Source organism: Ochotona curzoniae, unplaced genomic scaffold (assembly GCF_017591425.1).
Source record: "Ochotona curzoniae isolate NIBS_2020 unplaced genomic scaffold, NIBS_Ocur_1.0 scaffold_4701, whole genome shotgun sequence".
Classification (NCBI taxonomy): domain Eukaryota; kingdom Metazoa; phylum Chordata; class Mammalia; order Lagomorpha; family Ochotonidae; genus Ochotona; species Ochotona curzoniae.
In genome coordinates this window covers 79708799-79728005 of record NW_024467122.1, presented here as the reverse complement: position 1 = coordinate 79728005, position 19207 = coordinate 79708799, and the positions used below count along the sequence as shown (strand labels likewise).

The following is a 19207-nucleotide window of genomic DNA, read 5'->3' as shown; positions in this document are numbered from 1 at the left end:
GTATTTTAAATCATAATACAGAGTATTCTATAAAGTGGAATTTGTCACGTGTTTAAAATCCTCAGATTAGTTTAACCACCCCTACACCTTGGGGTTATAAAGAATGTTTCACAACTATCCTAAAAATAAATTTTGATATATTTTTCCTCTACCCACCATGAACACTTCCAGTCAAAAGGAAGCAGCAGAGAAGCCTCAGTACAAAGTGCCCAGTCGTCACTGCTCACTCCCCCTACACGGCAGTTACCGCGCACGCACAGACAGCTCTGTGGCCCATCAGAGCACCTGTGAGTAGCCCAGCAGGCACTCAGGGTCATGGGCACGTGGCATTCATGTAAACCCTTAATGCAAAATTATATTTTGAAAAGCATTTGAATTTTCAATATGAAATACACATACACAAGAGCCACTGTAGTCAAAGCAGTCTATACCAACAGTCCTGAACGTGGGACCCAGAGCAGCAGCGACAACCTGCCTTGGGAACGCCTCAAAGATGACGCCACCCCAGCCTAGATCTGAGAACCAGAACATTCAGGACAGAGCCTGGCACTGCAGGCCTCCTAACAGCTCCCTCCACAGGATTCTGTAGCACATCTCCAAAAAGTAATCGTTCCAACTTACCCTCCTGAGAGAACAGGTAACACCACGCGAACAAATGGAGGATCAAATGGAAAATGATCCTAGAAAGCAAACAGGCAACTTTAATCCAAGAACATCCTTATTTTCGTAAAAAAAATATATATATATTCTATATATATATTATATATATATTTTATATATTTTATATATTTTATTTATTTTATATATTATATATATATATTTTATATATATATATATTTTTATATATATATATATATTTTTTTTTTTTTCATGGAAAGGCAGATTACAGAGAGAAAGACCTTCCATCCATCCACTGGTTCGTTCCCCAAGCGACTGCAATGAATGGCCAGAGCTGAGCCAACCCAAGCCCAGAGCCTCTTCCAGGTCTCCCACACAGGTGCAGGGTCCCAAGGCTTTGGGCCGTCCTTGACTGCTTTCCCAGGCCACAAACAGGGAGCTGGATGGGGACAGGAACAGTTGGAACATGAACCAGTGCCCATATGGAACGCCGGCATTTGCAGGTGGAGGAAAAGCTAATTGAGTCATCATGTCAACCTTTAAAAATACTCTTAATACTGTGCTATTTGGAAAACCAAACAGCCTATAAAAAATGTATTCATTATCTGATGACAACTGATGGTTATAAAGTCAGTACCAAAAAATAAAAGTGAAAAAACAAAGTATAAAGTCCAATCAAGGACAAATAGAACAATGCTCTTGGACAATTGGTAAAATATATGAACATGTTCACTTTCAGCAGAAGTCTACAAGTCTACAAAACTCTACAGGTCATTCCAACAATGACAGACTGGGTCATCGAGGTCTATCTTCTGGCCCTGATCAAGAAGGGTGGCAAACATAATCACTGCAGGCTGACCAGGAGACAGAAGAAACCAAGGAGGAATTCCAGATAGGAGGGCTGTGTTTCCCTTGGTTTGCCTTGGTTCTTTCAATTATGGAAGAGAAAGGTGAGAGAGGAACAAATGGGATAGAGGAGTGTGACCAACACTGGAGCTCAGGGTCCACCAGCAGAGGCTCTGATCAGCCCCAACCGTTCAAGCCCGGGCCCTGTAGGACAAACTACAACCTGTCCCCACAGAGCTGGAATCACCACAATCCCTTCCTGGAAGAGGCAAGTCTGGGCTGCTTCTGCCCAAGCCCCTGGCAGGGGTCAAGGGGAATTTCTCCCCTGGAAGAATCTCCTTCAGGCTTCCAAAGAGCCCTACCGTATTTCACATAGAAGTCACACCACCGAGAAAGCCGGCCATGGGAGTGTGCTATCTCCAACAACAGGCACAAACACAGGGGGTCGAGACAGTGGAGTTAGCAGATACTTGAAAGTAACTCTGCTAAGTATAAGGAAAAGAAATGTCTGATAACTAAATTTAGAAATAGAAATACAGTATTAAAATTAATTGTAATGGAAGAATTTAACCACTGTGGGGAAAAGAAAAAACTAGAAGGAAGCTTAGTAAGCTGGAAAACAGCTCAGAAACATTCAGGATTAAGCTAGAAAGACAAAAATGAAGACAATAACAAGATACAAGATAATAAATTCATATAAAGCCAGCACATGTATTGTAGCTGTAGGGTATGAAGAAAACTAAGAGAACACCTAACCAAGAGGACAGAGGTGGGAAACCAGAGAATATATTTTTAAAAAATTAACATAAAAGAAAAAGGAGCATGGAGCAAGAACAGCAGGAGTCACTTGTAAGATGATCGAAGTGGGGCTGGAGTTGGACCTAGAGGTCATGACACCACCGGGAACCCCAGCATCCCAAAAAGGTGCCTGCGGTGAGCCCCAGCTGGGCCCTGAATTCCACCTTCCTGGCAGGGCACACCCGGGGGCGCAGCAGGGGATGGCTCCCATGGTTCAATTCCTGCCACCTCCATGGCAGACCTGTGTTTAAGTCCTGGCTCTCTGTCCTGGAACAGGCATCTGGGGAGTGAACGAGAGCTGGCTGGCTCACTCACACACTCACTCCCTGCCTCTCAAATAAATTAATTTTTATAAAAGATGGCAAATTTGCCCTAAGTATCAGCAACAACATTAAATGCCATGGACTACTTGCTGCAATAAAAAGGGGTCAGCGTTGTAGTACAGTAGGTTAAGCCTACACCTATGCTGCTGGCATTCCATATGGATGCCAGTTTGAATATCAGCTATTTCACTTCAGATTCAGCTCCTTGCTTATGGTCTGGGCGGGTAACAGAACACAGCTCAAATCCTTGACACCACACCCACATGGCAGACCCAAAGCAATCTCCAGGTTCCCAGCTTCAGGTCAGTTGTGGCCATTTGGGGAATGAACCAAAAAACAAACAAACAAACACAAACAAAAACCCCAAATATCAGATTTACTAAAACCACAGGCTTCACCTAATTCGCGTTTGATCTAAAATGTAGCAGACATAATGAAAAGCACAGAGCCAAACCTTGGTAAAGTTCAACCTCATGGGCCCAGCATGCCTAGTGGCTAAAATCCTCGCAAGCATGCACCAGGATCCCATACGGGTGCCAGTTCACATCCTGGCTGCTCCATTTCCCATCCAGCTCCCTGCTTGTGGCCTGGGAAAGCGGCCGAGGACGGCCCAAAGCCTTGGGTCCCTACACCCACATGGGAGATCCAGAAGAAGCTCCTGGCTTTGGATCAGCTCAGCCCCAGCTGTCTGGCCACTTGGGGAGTAGAGCAGCAGACAGCTCTTTCTGTATCCTTCTCTCTGTAAATTTGCCTTTCCAATAAAGTTCAACTTCACGAAATCTGTCACTTGAGTCTTCACGTCATCTCAGAAGAGTGACTTGCAAACCTCCCTTCACTGTGAGCAGTTCTCAGAACGTTTCTTTGTCTTGCTGAAACCCAGAGTGTCCACTGGACAAGCCCAGCAAGCTGACTGCCCTCGTTAATCCTGATGCTACAGGAATCAAACAGCAAAGATGAAGGCGATTATGGAAGTCAATGTTGGGGTTACTTAGATAACTTGCTAATTTAACTCAGAATTTGAAAGTCTCAAGGCAGCAAACACAAAGCTAATTTCCAATTTTGCATCTCAGCTTCCTAAGCTATTCTTAAGGATGAGGAAATGTTCTATTTTAGAAAAACTGCAACATCATATGTTCCACATAGTTACAAATCACTTTCTTATAGTAAGTTGAAGACTGCCTCTTTATAATTTTTACTTATTCCAGTTTTATGCCTCTAGTATCTTGGCCGTTGAGGTCTTTGCAACTATCCTGGGACAATCAGGCCTTTTAATAAATACTCCACACCACCAGCACCATGGTGCAATAGGCTAAGCCTCTGCCTACTGGTGCCAGCATCCCATAAGGGCACTGAGTGAAGTCCTGCCTGCCCTGCTTCCCATCCCTGCTTGTCGCCTGGGAAAGCCTTGGGACCCTGCACCCACATGGGAGGCTCGGAAAAGGTCTTGGCTCCCAACTTTGGGCTGGCCCAGCTCTGACTCTTGTAGCCATTTGAGGAGTGAATTGGTGAATGGAAGATCTGTCCCTCCTCCAATCTCTAACTCTTCACTTTCCAAGTAAAATAAATAGATCTTTAGAAAATAAGAATAGAATTTGAAAAAAATACTCCAAACCTTCAAAAGGACTTTCCTTCCACTATCAGGAACTGTGGTTCAGAAACACAAATGCAGGCAACAGCCAGGTTTCAGCCAGGCCTATTGCAGGACTCCAAATCCACAACAGGAACTCCACCCAAGCACCCGACCTGCCAGCTGCTGCCCTCCAGGGGCACCCGAAGCAGGAAACTGGGTTGGAAATCAAGCCCGGGCTTCAATCAGGCATTATAAAGTGGATGCAGTGTCCCAAGCAACTTGTCCAGCACCGTGCCAAACAAGCATCCTAAAATCGTACTTCAGATGTCTACACACTCCCATACCCTCTACAGCAGTGAACGCACTGGAGTCTATCAAGTTGAAACGGAGAAAAACCAAACAAAAAAACCCTGCAAGGCAAAGGTTGCATAAATTTCTCTCAATGTAAAGGAAGTGATCAAAAGGAGCTCCATAGAACTGTTACCCCTTCGGAACATTTCCTAGTAATTTTCTTTGACCAAAGGTTCAATGTTTTCAAAGATTTTAAACCATTACATTTTATCCAGATTCTGTGTTCAATCAAAATCTCACTGAGAGTCTGTGGATCTTTAGTAAATGTGCTGCCGGAGCAAGCAGGAGTCCAGTGATTTTTAACCTGTATTTTTAGCATTTTAGGAAAAAAAATTTTCATTAAATAAACTCAGAAAAAGAGCATAAAATAAAGAGGTACAAAAGTTAGAATTATGTGCCCAATAGGCTGATCAAGACTCAGACTAGAGTCAGGCAAGTATCCTAAAAGGCCCCAGAGGTCCTGATGCCCTCACTCCCACCAGATGGATTCCTTCCTGGCCTCGGCAGCAATGTCTGCTCTTCTTGGCAGTTTTACTGCCCAAAGGTGAATCTGTAATTCAGTGTTTCTCAGAATTCTCACTTCTGTCCTTGCCCAAGAAACCTTCATAAAAATTTCTTCATGGTCCTGTGGTCCTGGCATGATAGCCTAGTGGCTAAAGTCTCACCTTGCAACCTCTGGGATCCCATATGGGCACACACCGGTTCTAATTCTGGCTGCCCTGCCTCCCATCCAACTCCCTGTTTGTGGCCTGAGAAAGCAGTGGAGGATTGCCCAAAGCTTTGGGACCCTGCACCTGCGTGGGAGACCTGGAGGAGGCTCATGGTAACTGCTCAGCTTCAGATCAGATCAGATCTAGCCGTTTGGGGAGTGAACCAGTGGATGGAAGATCTCCCTGTTACCGTCTCTATATAAATTTGCCTTTCCAATGAAAACAAATCCTAAAACAAAACAAACAAACATGAGGACCTGTCTGCTTTACCAAACAACATCACATTGTTCTCCAAAGCACTGGCAACAAACGTGCTCTCATTAGGACCAATTCTAAGCCCATTACTATTTTCTTACCTTAAAAGAGAAGTTAAGCAAAATATACTCTATGCCTTCCTTTTCTTTTAAGATCTGAAGATCACTGTGCAGAGGGCTATCAGGGTCAACCCTGAGAATTAAAAAACAGAACAAGTTCAAAGAGGCATGCTTCTTACTAAACTCATGAAAGAACCAATTCCAAAACCAACAGAACCCCTAGGGTTCTATATCTTTAGGAAAAGCAATCGTGATAGCCTCCTGCACTTTGGGAATAAATAGCCTAAGAGAAACCACAGCAATCTAGATCTATTCTAAGGAGGAAATTCAAAGTCAGCTGTCATTCTAAAGGAAAACAAGCCACAGGTACAGAAATTTTTCTCAATAACTCAAATGTTAGCATGCTGCTCTAAGAAGCAGAAGGACCACACCAAGTCAGATCACTCCCCAGATCTAAGTGTGTCCACAATTGTTCTCATGTTGACAGGCAAGACTCAAACCCTGATCCCAAAAGTGCTGGGATTCCGGGCCCCCATCAAGTCACTAGAGTCTCTCTTGTTTTTAAATTCCCATCATCTCCTTAAATCCAGGAAATACTTGCTTCCCACCTCTGGTCCTCTCATACTTCATGTGCTACGCCTCAAAAACAGCTGGTTTTAATCACCTAAGAACGAGTTCTGAGACAACAAAAGTCATAGGAAGTTCTAAGTGAAAGCCAGCAAGAAGGGCATCAACTAAGCAGGGACAAAACCCCAGGGTGACAACCGTCTCTGCAAAGAGTAGATTAGCATCAAAAAGCCACTTACTTCTGCAGTTTAACATGCCAGTCATATAAACTGTCATTTATGAGTTCCACTGAGTAAATCCCTGTAGAGAGATAGGCCACATTAATTCTCTTCTTTCGATCACATAACTATCACTCTCGTATAACTTGATTAAACAGCCAACAAAAGCAAAAAAAAAAATCTGCTACTAAACCATGTTAACAAATAAGCTAAAGTCTAAGTATTTTATCAACTGCAGTTGAGTCTATTATTCCCTTCACAGATAAAGTCATAAACTACTGATTCCTGAATAAATTGAAAAACTGCTTGACATTAAGAAAAAAAAGATTGCGTAAATTCATATGTGCTTAAGATGTCTCTTCTTGACACATACACACAGTTCTTTAAAAAGGGAATCCCACATACATGTCATCTTTTCTTTTGATTATTTACATGAAAGGCAAAGGGACAGAGGATGGAAGGAAAGATCGCCTGACCACTGGCTCACTCCACAAATGGACGCCAACAGCTAGGGCTGGGATGGGCCAACGACAGGAGGAGCCAGGAACTGCATGCGGAGCTCCAAACTGGCGGCAGAGACCAAGCACCTGGACCATCAGCTGCTTCCTTCCTGGGCACAAGAGCAGGAAGTCGCGTTGGAAACTGAGAGGCCAAGACTCCAAGGTGTTCTCTGATAGGGGATGCCAACACGGCAAGCACTGGCATAACTTGTTACCCCACAATATCAGCCTCTCTTTCTTCAACTTTCTGGGTATATCTTTCCTCCTGGTTAATACAAGTAAATTTACTACCAATCTTTGTAGTAACTGTACTGATTTTATAGAGATACTGTAAGTTAATTTACCCAATATCTGAATTACTTGCTTTGTTATTACAAATAATGTAAAAACAAAATAACATTTAAAGATAAAATTGGTATTCAAATACTTTATTTAATATAGACAAACTTCACAGACTATCACAAACTATCACAAAGAAAATTATTAGGACACAACCTTCTGACAACTCAAACCATAAAGTTTGTTTTTATCTTATGCTCTATAAGGCAAGGAAATTCTTTGAAAATTTTTAAATACTTTCTGATTTTGATTTGAGCATCCTGAAAATTCTGGAATGGATCAAAATGCTAACTAGCTACCTAAAAGGCAGAGTGACAGAAAAAGAAAAAGAGAAAGAGGAAGAGAAAGCTATCTTCCATCCATTGGTTCACCCCTAAAATGGCCATGAGGTCAACATCCCATAAGAGTGCATGTTCAAATCCTAACTGCGGGCCTGGCACAGTAGCCGAGCAGCTAAAGTCCTGGCCTTGCACATGCTGGGATCTCAAATAGGTTCATATCCTGGCAGCCCCGCTTCCCATCCAGCTCCCTGCTAATGGCCTGGGAAAGCAGTCAAGGACAGCCCAAAGCCTTGGGACCCTACACACCATGAGAGACCCAGCAGAGGCTCTGGTCTCATAGCTTTGGATCAGTTCAGCTCTGGCCATTGTGGCCACTTGGAGAGTGAACCATCAGACGGAAGATCTGCCTCTCTGTCTCTCCTATCTTTTATAAGTCACCTAGGGCGGCCAGCCCTGTGACATAGTGGGTAAAACCACTGGCTATGGTGCTGACATTCCATACACAGACTGATTCATGTCCCGGCTGCTCCACTTCCGATCCAGCTCCCTGTGAATGGCCTGGGAAAAGCAGCAGAACATGGCCCCACGTGTTTGGGACCCTGCCACCCACATGGAAGACTCAGATGAAACGTACGGTTTCAGTCTGGCTGAGTCCTGCCCACTGCAGTCACGTGGGCAGTGAACCAGCACAAGGAATGTCTGCCTCTCCCTCCCTTTCTCCAAAATCCTTTCAAGTAAAATCTTAAAAAAAAATGTACAATGTATCCATAAACACAATTTTTTTTTATTTAAATGTGGAAAAAAACAAGAACTCATCCTTTTTTTTATCTCCTACATCTTCTGGAATCCAATTAAATTTGAGCTTAATGTCCCTTAAAGTTAATGAACATTTGTTTCTGCCCAGTTCCATCCTGAGACATGGCGGCTACTTACCTGACTTGTAACTCTGCGATCGGTATATGTCCCTGAGCTCCTTCATGAGTCTGTCTGAGGCTTGCACTGACCCAGACACTGCACCCTGAAACACAAAACTCACTGTTCATTTGAGAGAACAAGATAACAGAAAAGTTCACAAAGAGTTTGTAAATATGGTTCACACTACTCAACAATGTAAGAAGCCAAGAGAATTAAGCTAGACTGAATGAAGAACTATGTGAAGTTTCAAGAATATAATACTGGGACAAGTCTGGTCCGTTTACTATCAGATCAAAAAAAAAGAAAAAAAAAGCCTAACCAACACCTTCAGTCCAGTACAGACTCTCCAACAATATGGAATTCTGAGTCTAAATTCCCATCAGTATTTTAAAATATTTTAAAGACGCTCACCATGACATGTGACTACTAACACAGAGCTCCATGAATAAGACTACATGCAAAAATTTGACAATGGAGGAATGGTGGTCTTGTTTACATATTAAGAAATGGAGAAACTTTCTGAATGAAACAAGTTTCATTCTTTGTAGTACTGGAACTTCTCAAAAGATAAAAATGTGCCAATATCTCACCTTTTTATAGCACATCAAATTGTGATCATGTGAAATGAAAAATCTAAAGGTGGCACATTTTGAGGGGAAAAAAAGATCAAGTTTACAAGAGATATTACTTCTTACACATGACTTTAGGCTGATTTAAACCCTGATTTTCAGATCTGTAAAATAGACCTAATTTCACTATTCATAGTGAAATTCATAGATTGAGATAGTATATGAAGCATTCAGCATAGTCTATCATGTAGAAATGTGTATAGCGTAAAAAGTGCAATAAACTATAACGGATTCAGATGCCCCTTTTTGTTTTCAAACGAGAAATGGGCTTGGCTAAATTTCTTTGCTCTGAGCTATTGTGTATGATTTGTCCCTACAAACTCATGTCAGAGTTTGATTGCTAACACCTTATGTTCGCGGTATTAAAATGGAGGCAATTTATCCACCCACTGCGCTTTAGAGTTGTGGATTAGAGTGACAGGGTGGAGTGCTGATCAAACCTGGTAGATTAGTAGGAGGCAGAAGCCCAGGGCACACCCAGATGTACACACCCTCCTGTGACGCAGGCCCAGGAGAGACCCTCACCAGAAGCAGCATCGTACTGTTCAAATCGCCCACCTCCAGAATTGTGAGCCAAAATAAACCTGTCTGTGGGACACAGCTTGCCACAGGTTATCTTGTGATCATACTGACAAGTTAATTAACACAAGTCTATTCTTTTAAACTGTCAAGTAACAGACCAAATAAGACTGAAGAACTGTGTCCAACACTTGACACCTGCTTGCACAGTTCAGTCCCTCTGTCTGAGACTTCAGACAAAGTAACTGGTCCTCAGATTCAGGAGTCGCTCCAGTACGAAGCGGGAAGCACAAAGTGTTCGGATCATCACGTGACGTCTCCCTACTCTGCTAGGCCATTTTTTATAATCGTTCTTAAATTATTTTTCACAGCAGCCATCCAAAAACCTCTGTACTGTCTGCTACATCTTAGAACCGAGGGAACACGAAGCTCCTCCTTGTTTGTCACAGATGACTTCATACTTCTATACATAAAGGAGGTTTTAGACTGTATCACATAATACAATGTAATTAATTTAAAAAAAAAAAAAGAAAAATTGGGCTGGGGGTCGGAGGAAGCGGGGGAAGGGCTGTGGACTGTGCCTGGATGCCTCGACAGCATCCAGTTCAGACATGCACAACTTGCAGCCCACAAATTCCACTTCTTCGTATTAATGCCAGAGAAAATGCTGACATTTGAACCCTGGATACATTATTTCCAGGGTTGTTTGTGATGGTGGAAAACTGCAAACAATGTGTCAGTTGTTTATGTCTTTTGCAATGGAAATCACCTGAAGAAATTATATATATATATATTTGTGCTGTGGAAAAAAAAAAAGAGGAAGTTTTAGAAATCAAAGCAGAACTTGCTTTTGGTTTGGTCAGGGCAAATCAAGACCAAAAGATCAACTTCGCAGAGGAGGAACGATTTGACCAGCACTTGGCAGGAGACTGAATCATATACCCAGACCCCCACAGCAGAGGTAGGCAGGAGCATTATGGGCTGGAAAGGGGGCATGCCCGGGCACTGGCTGCTGGCTCTGATGAGAAGAGCAGAGGAGTGAGGTGGAGAGTGGCTGTCGGCAGCTGAAGAAGTTGGTCGAGGCCAACCACACGCACGGGCGGAGATGCAGCCCTGGGAACTGCTGCCTGTTCCCTCTAAGCCCTTAACCACCCAAGTCCAGACTAGGGACATTTACACTTACATTTAGATGGTGTTGTCTCTGAGTCTTCCTGATTTTCTCTAATATTTCCAAGTTCTCCTTTTCTATTCCTTCGTCCTCTGACTGTTTCCCACTAATAGGCTCCTCTTCCTTCATGTCATAGTGGTCTAAGTCTAACATATCCTACGAAAAGAGAAAAACGTTAGCCTGTTCAAACCAGTGTCCTTCAGCAGTCTCTAACTAAGATTATCCTCAGCCAACAGGGACAAGAAAAGAGGCTGCATGTCTATTCTATGAGGAGGGGAAAGGTCTTCACATTTAAGTCAAAAGGTTTCAACATCCTTTTAATATCCTGCATTTTGCTTAAAAATTAGATTCTGAGGAAAGTATATTTTACAGCTTTGCAACGTCACAACTATTACCAGATCATCCATCTTCTAAATATGCTAGTAAGAGAAATTTGTCAAATAGTTCAGCAGGAGGTATCAACAATCTTAACTGCTTACCACTATTCTAGGAACTTGACCGTCTTAAGTCTCTTCTAAACACCTGGCCTAAGGTCTGGTGAGATGACGCAGTGGCTAAACTCCGTGCCTTGTACCCACTGGATCCCATAGGGATGCCAGTTTATGTCTGCGCTGCTCCACTTCCTATCCAGTTCCCTACTTGTGGCCTGGGAAAGCGGTGGGAGATGGCCCAAACTTTAGGACCCTGCATCTGCATGGGAGACCTGGAAGAAGCTCCAGGCTCCCAGCTTTGGATTGGCTCAGCTCCAGCCGTTGCAGCCACTTGGGGATTGAACCAGTGGATGGAGGATCTTTCTCTCTCTCGTTCTCTCTGTAAATATGCCTTCCCAATAAAAATCTTTAAAAAAAATAGCCTAAAATGTGAGCACAAGTTTAGACACACCAATGCCATTTTAACATAACCAGAAAAAAAAACCCCCACAAAATCCATATATGTTAAAGCAGTAAAACTGTAATATGAGGAAGTCATTAAAATGTCAATATGGCACAGTCATTCCTTCTGAGTCAACTAGGACTATAAAATGAAAAATAGGGCCTATTGCGGTAGCCTAGCAACTAAAGTCCTTGTCTTAAATGCACCAGGATCCCATATGGGCACTGGCTCTACTCCCAGCTGTCCCGCTTCCCAACCAGCTCCCTGCTTGTGGCCTGGGAAAGCAGTTGAGGACGACCCAAAGCCTTGGGACCCTGCAACCACATGAGACACCCAAAAGAAGCTCCTGGCTCCGGAATGGCACAGTTCCAGCCCCTGCTGCTGCTTGGGCAGTGAATCAACGGATGGAAGACCTTCCTCTCTGTGTCTCCTCTTCTCTCTATAAATACCTTTCTAATAAAAATAAATAAATTATATATATATATATAAAGAAAACAGAATGTAGAATTTCAATTACATAAAAAAATAAGAAGAAAAAGGAAAGACACAGACTCACAGTGAGTGAACTGTTCATGGTTGCTATCTTTGGAGACATTTATTGCTTTTCCCTATTTCCCAAGCTTTCTGTAGTAAGCATTAACTAATTTTCATAATTAGAAAAAAGGTTTTAAAAAGATTGAATACCTTTAATTTCATCATTGTTCTCTTCCCTCCTTATTCTTATCATTTTTCATACACATACATAATCCTGTTGCAAGCCGCATCTGTATGCACTGGCCACATGCTGTGCCTAAAATGGCGCTGGCCGGAGAAGCCACACCTTCGTGCGTGTCACGTAGCCTAGCGCATGCGCAGTGAGCTGCGGCGTGGCCGGCACGTGAACAATGGGGACTGACGAATCCGGTCGCCCAGGACCCTGCGTGATCATGACGCCGACCTATCATCGGCGGAGGCGGGGCCGGTCAGCACATAAGAGTAGAAAGCCTGCCGGGGTTGGGGCCCCCTTCCTCTTCCTCATCTTTGTGCGCGCAATAAACTTTACCGCAGAAGGCTTCACTCGCGTCTGCCTCTTACTGCTGGGCGGTAAGACACGTGGGCGCGACATAATCCTGGCAGAATTTTCAAATTATTCTCCAAGTATCTTACTTCTCTTTCAATTGCCAACAATCTCTAGAGGAACAGTTGGTACTTATTCTCTCCATTAGTGTGCAAGCTGACTAATTGTGATTTCTAGAGCAGACCAGGTTACTGACCACCTTATACCCAGACTCACTGCACTACTTTCGAAAAGAAGTTAGAGACTTATTAAAATGTAAAAAAAGAGAGACACAGAGAGAGAGAGAGAGGAGGAGATATTTATAAATGGTATTCTTACATAAAATACCTACTTCGGCCATCTCTTCCTCCTCCTCCTCTTCCGAAGTAACTTCCTCTGTTGCCCCATTCTGAAACACAGAAAGGATTGTCCAGGACCACACAGGGAAAAAAACCACACACACACTGATTCCATCAGTGTGGCAAAGCAGCTTTGGGGACCATCACTGCACTTCCACTAAAGGAGAGCTTACTGAATCTAAAACATATTTGACAGTCTGGTAAAAGTGACATCTTTATAAATGCAGTCTATAACAACAGATACATACTGAAATAAGACATGTATACATGTGTTATATATGTGTACGATATAGGAACACATATGCATTTAATATACTCACATTAAGGTGCCTTAGAAATAAACAAAGTCAACCAGCCAAAAGGCAAAGGTGACAGTTTTACAATCGGATTTAAAATAAGAATACATCTTATCCTAAGAAAAATGGCTATGTATTTAAGGGCAAGAGCTTCTTTCATTTAAAACAAATATCCCAAACTACTGATCCTTAAAATACCCATCTTTTTAAACTCCAGAAAAACCTGACTTCATGTAAACTCAATCGCCTTGCATTTTAAAAGATATTACAGGCTACAAAGGAAGATGCATCACAAAAATTTTTTAAAAAGTTACAAGAATGATCACCAGTTGCCTTTCTACAAATATTAACAGGACACAATTTCCCACCCACTCACAATGAATCGGAGGTGAAGGCAACCTTGGGCAGAGTGCAAAGGTGAAGCTCCCTGGGCCAGAGCGTAAGGCTCCAGGACACAGCAGGCAGAGGCACCACTGCAGGAGCCTTCGGGGAGGACCCAGGCTCCCTACAACAGTAAACTGGAGTCCAGAGGTCAAATCTGAGTGACGAAGGTCTCAGCACCAGGTTGGCACCTGTTCTCAGTCACTCTGCTGGCACAAAGGCCTGCCCTTCAGAGGGATTACTGAGCTGGGGGATCCTGCATGGGGACATGCATCCAGGTACGACACACACGGTAGGTTTAAATCTTTCAACATCTATTATTCGTCTCTTGGAAGAAAACAGCAGCTCCCAAAATTCTGTGATTCACCCCGTCTCCATTTCCCTAAATACATATTCCAAAAACGATTTTTAGCACCTAAGGAACATACCTAGCCGTTTAAGTGCATCGGTGACTAACAGGCCCTTTGAAAGGCTGATTTCAATGCATTCCCCAAGGAAGCTATTTTCAAAAAAGCTACTTGAGGTGATTCTGACATGCAGCCAGACCTGCAACCATCAACACAGTTTCTGTCATTTTGCAAAGAAAGTCGAGTCCATCCCTCACCCCCTCAAAAGGATAATAATTAATTTAACCAAAACACAAAGCCAGTTAAGAGTTGTGAAAGCCCAAGATAAATTTCAATTCAAGACATGGTTAGGTTTTTTTTTTAGCAAAACCTCACTAAATAGACAGTAGCAACAGAAAAACAACATACACAAGAAGGGTCTCCTGTGCAAATGAAAGCTAGAGGGTCTATGTTACAGGCTTATGTTAGGGGGCAGATGAAACCAGACTGTTAGCCTCAGAAAAAGCCACAGCAATACAGATAACAGAGGGGACCCCAGACACAGCCAGGCCGAGCATTCTTCACTCCAAAGGAACCGCAAATTCTTTTATTCTTGTCCTCACTGCAGCTGGACGGGATCCAAATGCTATTCTGATCTCTTCCTATGAGTGCCAGAACCAGAAAGAAAACAGAGAATGTTTCAATTTAAGGTTAAGTCAGGAAAATAGATCTCCTAGAAGACCACCTTTTCCTTTCATTCAGGAGTTGGAAAGCCCACCTGCTGGCACCTCCTCATCCTTTTGCAGCAGGAAGTGCACAGGTGGGTAACCCAGGAGGCGAGAGGCCACAGCAGACAAGAGTGACAGCTCCAAGGACATCCACAGCCACATGTAAGACAAGCAATGATTCACCCTCTGTGTAGGAAGAGAATATCAAGTGTCACCAGACAGTCAAAACCAAGAAGCTCAAAGGCAGGCCTCAGGTCACACGGGCAGTTCAAGCGAGTGACAGCAAGCATTATCATCAAAGAAAACCAAGAGAATAAAGCGTTTATTTGATTGGATCTTTAGCAATAATTGAGAAAATGCTATGTAGCAAGATTACTATGCAAAGGACAAGAGAGCTCTGGAAAAGGGAAGGAGAGAGGGAGATAGGGAGTAGTCAGGTAGAAGGGGGAGAAGAGCTAGCAGTACAAGGGACTTGAGCAGACAAGGCACCTGTAACTTGTGACATTCCCTTCCAAGAGATGGAAATAAGAACAGTTAAGGGAAATAGAAGATGGAATTACAGGCATATCCATCCAGAGGATTGATGGGGAAAAAAAATTCAAACAGATAACAGAATCAAATGTTGCTGAGCTAAAGACTTTGTGCCTTTAAGAACCAGAGAGAGAAAGAGAGAGAGCCATCCTTTACTTTAGGCTAGTCCCTGAATGTCCACAACACCTGGGGCTGAGCTGGCCAAGAAGCCAGGAGCCCCAAGTCCCCAACCAAAGGAGCAATCACACACTGATCCCAAGGTGCACATTCGCAGGAAGGTGGGATCAAGTGCAGACCCAGGACTCTCAGACACGAAGCACAGCATGAACCACTAGGTCAAACGACACACCATTCTTCAGAATATTAAGTGGAACTGAATGCCCCCAAAAGATCACTGGAAAGTAAAACCCACACTTCATCATTAAAGAGAAAACCATACACCTTCCAGAATTACAAAATCAAACAGGAGAATCAGGCAAGCATCACACTTCACAGCTTTAACAACAGATGCCAGAACATAGTGCATAAACAAATGGGAAGAGACTCAATTATGAACTTTCCCTTTACCCCATCAAGACAGGGACCAGATATGTGTCTGTCGGGTCACCACTGGATGCATTACATCCACACAGGGTCAGATTAAACAATGAAAAAGACAGCAAGTATTCAAGCAATACTCTCCATACCCAACAAACCCTTTCTAAAAAAACAGTAACACAAGACACCATTGATGAGGAATATACGTGGAGGGGTGTCGGTGTATGGCACATGTAAGAAACAGCAACAAAGACAACTTGACATCAGTGGTGAAGTCTAAGCAGTTGCTGAGAGCACAACCTGGAGGCCACAGGCCCTGTCGTTACTGGCTAAACGTCATGACAATACGGACAAATCAAAAATCACCTGAAAGTCACCAGGAAGATGTTCTTCCTGACAATGCTCAGGCTGAAGAAGAAACTGAGCCTCACGCTCCTGTAACTCAGCTCTCCTAAGTGTGCACCCTGAGAAAGGTCTGGAGAGGGACCATGAAATAAACGATCACAACAACACTGTTCCTTTAAAAATACATCGAGGTATTTTTAATTGAAAAGGCAAATGGACAGAAGAACAGACAGAAAGATCTTATATCTGCTAGTTCGCTCCCAAAAGCTGGAATTGAGCCAATCCAAAGCCATGAGCTTCTTCCAGGTCTCCCACAGGGGTGCCTGGGCCCAAGGAGTGGAGTCATCCTCTACCGCAGTCTCAGCCCATAAGCAGACAGCTGGAATGGAAGTGGAACAACCAGCACTCATCTGGTGCCCATATGGGATGCCAGCACTCGTAAATAGAGGATTATTAGCCTACATGAGCTACCATGTCAGCACCTTCCACTGGTCCTTATATACAAAAAATTAGATACAACTAAAACCATTAATAATCAAATGTTATATTCAAATGTGTAATAAATACAGCAATGAAAAAGAAATAGATACATACAATCAACCAATTACGTACAATGAGTGAAAGAAATAAATAAAGATGTTTTTAGGAACTGGTGCAGTAGCCTAATACCTAAAGTCTTTGCCTTGCACACACTGGGATCCCATATGGGCACTGGTTTGTACCACGGCTGCTCCACTTCCCATCCAGCTCCCTGCCTGTGGCCTGGGAAAGCAGTAGAGGACGGTCCAAAGCCTTGGGACCCTGCACCCACATGGGAGACCCAGAACAAGCTCCTGGCTCCTGGCTTCGGATTGGCTCAACTCTAGCCATTGTGACTACTTGGGGAGTGAACCAGTGGATGGAAGATCTTCTCTCCGTAAATCTGCCTTTCCAATAAAAATAAATAAATCTTTAAAAAAAATAAAGATACTTCTAATATGAAACAACTGAACTGAGTTGCTTAATGATGCATACATTGAGAGACAAAATTGGAAAGATTTGCAGCCAAGAGCATAATGGAAAGAGCCGACACAGTTTCTGTAGGGTTAGCAAGGTTCTCTCCTGCCCTCTGTCCTGAGTGGCAGCTACATGGCGATTCTCATTCACTAACTATGTCACACTAAATTTGGTTTAATATGATTTTAAATCACATTATATCTCAGTCTGAAAAGGATAGGTAAGAGGAATAAAAGATGGCATGAAACTACTTAGGAAAAAAAAGCTATCTAGAAAATATGCTAAATTTTACAACTTGTGCCACAAGGTCAAGCAGCACTCAATATGCATACCCTTAGATATTCATTGAAAAAAATCCCAAGGGTGGCATCTGACACGGTATTGAAGGGCAGCTGGGACTCAAATGCCAGCATGGCAACTGGCAGTTTAACTCACTGTGCCTAACACCAGAACTGAGAGGGGAGAGGGGAGGAAAGTCTTTTAAAAAGGTAAACTAAAGGCCAGCATGGCAGCATAGCAACCTATGTGTCTGCATGTGGTGCTTGCCTGCCATGTGGGTGCCAGTCTGAGCTCTGACTGTGCTGCTTCCCATCCAGTTCCCTGCTAATGTACCTGGAAAGACAGTGCAGGATGGCCCCACGGTCTTGGGCCCTGCATCCATGTGGGAGAACTGGAAGTTCTTGGCTCCTGGCTTCAGAGAGGTGCAAGTCCAGCCATTGTGGCTGTTTCGGAGTAAACCAGCAAATGGAAGACTTTTTTTTCTCTCTCTCCTAACTCTGTCTCTGCACTAAAAATAAATCTTAAAAAAATTTAAACTACAGAAACTATTAAACATACAAATGCTAAGATGTAAAAAGTCAAAGTATATCAAAATAACTCCTTAAAGTCTCTTAGTAATATAGTGTACCTATAAAACAAAACCGAAATGTTATAAATCAGAACTAACAGAGAGTAAGCTCTTAAAACAAATGGCTCACCTTTGAAAACAAATAACAAACCACACCTCTTGTCCTTGTATGGTACTAACCCATAGGGAATCTTGGCCAGCCCTGTGATTTGTTTTATCTGATAGACCATATTAGAAATTACACTGGCTTCCTTAACATCTCTCCCTACTCTCCTTAACTCTGCCTTTAAAATAAATAAATCTTAAAGAAAAAAAAAAAAAGCAGGGTGAAACTGCTTTTTCTGCAGCACCGGCATCCCATGTGGACACCAGTTCAAGCACCAGTTGCTCCATTCCCAATTTAGCTAATGCACCTAGGAAAGCAACGGAGGATGACCCACGTGCTTCGGACCTGGAAGAAGCTCCTGGCCCAGCCCTAGCCATTGTAACCGTCTCTCCACTCTAACATTATCATGCAAATAAATAAACCTGGCCAAAAAAAAAAAAGAAAGAAAAAAAATTACATTGGATTTTCTCCAAGTCTAAACCTTTAAAAATGCTTGGCAACTCAACCTTTTGTCCTCTTTTGGAAGCCAAAACATCATGAATTCTAAGTATCCTCCTAAGAGAAAGAAGCCACGTGCAGAGGCTCTTGAGGAGAGACACCATGCAGGCAGAAAAACATGAGTGACATTCCAATGTTTTGCTTTAAAAAAAAAAAAAGATTCACTTGTTTTTTATTGGAAAGGCAGACCAGATTTACCAAGAGAAGAGACAGAAGCATCTTCCACCTTCTGGTTCACTCCCTAAATGGCCACAACAGCTACAGCTGAGCCAATCCAAAGCCAGGAGCCAGGAGCCTCTTCCAGGTCTCCCTTGTGGGTGCAGGATCCCAAGGCTTTGGCCTGTTCTCTACTGCTTTCCTAGGCTGCAAGCAGGGAGCTGGATGGGAAGTGGAGCAGCCAGGACACTAACTGGTGCTCATATGGGATCCTAGCACATGCGAGGGAAGGATTTAGCCACTGAGCCATTGCTAAAGGCCCAACAATCCAATATTGTCCTTTGTCCAGACCACAGACCGACCAGGGACCACAGAGTCCCCAGATGAGACCAGCCAAAGAACTGTCTAGTCACAGTTAGTTAGCCCATAACAATCCTGGGATAAAGGAAACTGCAGTACTCCGTCAAGTTCAGAATTTGATGCGCCCGGCGCGGTGGCGCAGTGGTTGGGGTCCTCGCCTTGCACG

General features: G+C 43.2%; 1 protein-coding gene across 3 annotated transcripts in view; it reads right to left on the bottom strand.

The window, feature by feature from the left end:
- The window catches only part of UBE2Q2 (ubiquitin conjugating enzyme E2 Q2), a 53167-nt gene that overhangs the window by 14212 nt on the left and 19748 nt on the right, over nucleotides 1-19207 (bottom strand). For 2 of the 3 annotated variants that reach the window (XM_040969118.1, XM_040969121.1), the window contains 6 exons: nucleotides 12928-12984; nucleotides 10682-10822; nucleotides 8369-8453; nucleotides 6337-6397; nucleotides 5573-5663; nucleotides 622-680 (listed from right to left, as the gene is read on the bottom strand). In XM_040969118.1, coding sequence (XP_040825052.1) covers nucleotides 622-680; nucleotides 5573-5663; nucleotides 6337-6397; nucleotides 8369-8453; nucleotides 10682-10822; nucleotides 12928-12984 — 494 coding nt within the window. Of the gene's footprint in view, nucleotides 1-621; nucleotides 681-5572; nucleotides 5664-6336; nucleotides 6398-8368; nucleotides 8454-10681; nucleotides 10823-12927; nucleotides 12985-13075; nucleotides 13086-19207 lie in introns of all 3 variants that reach the window. The other variant, XM_040969119.1, reaches the window with a different exon arrangement.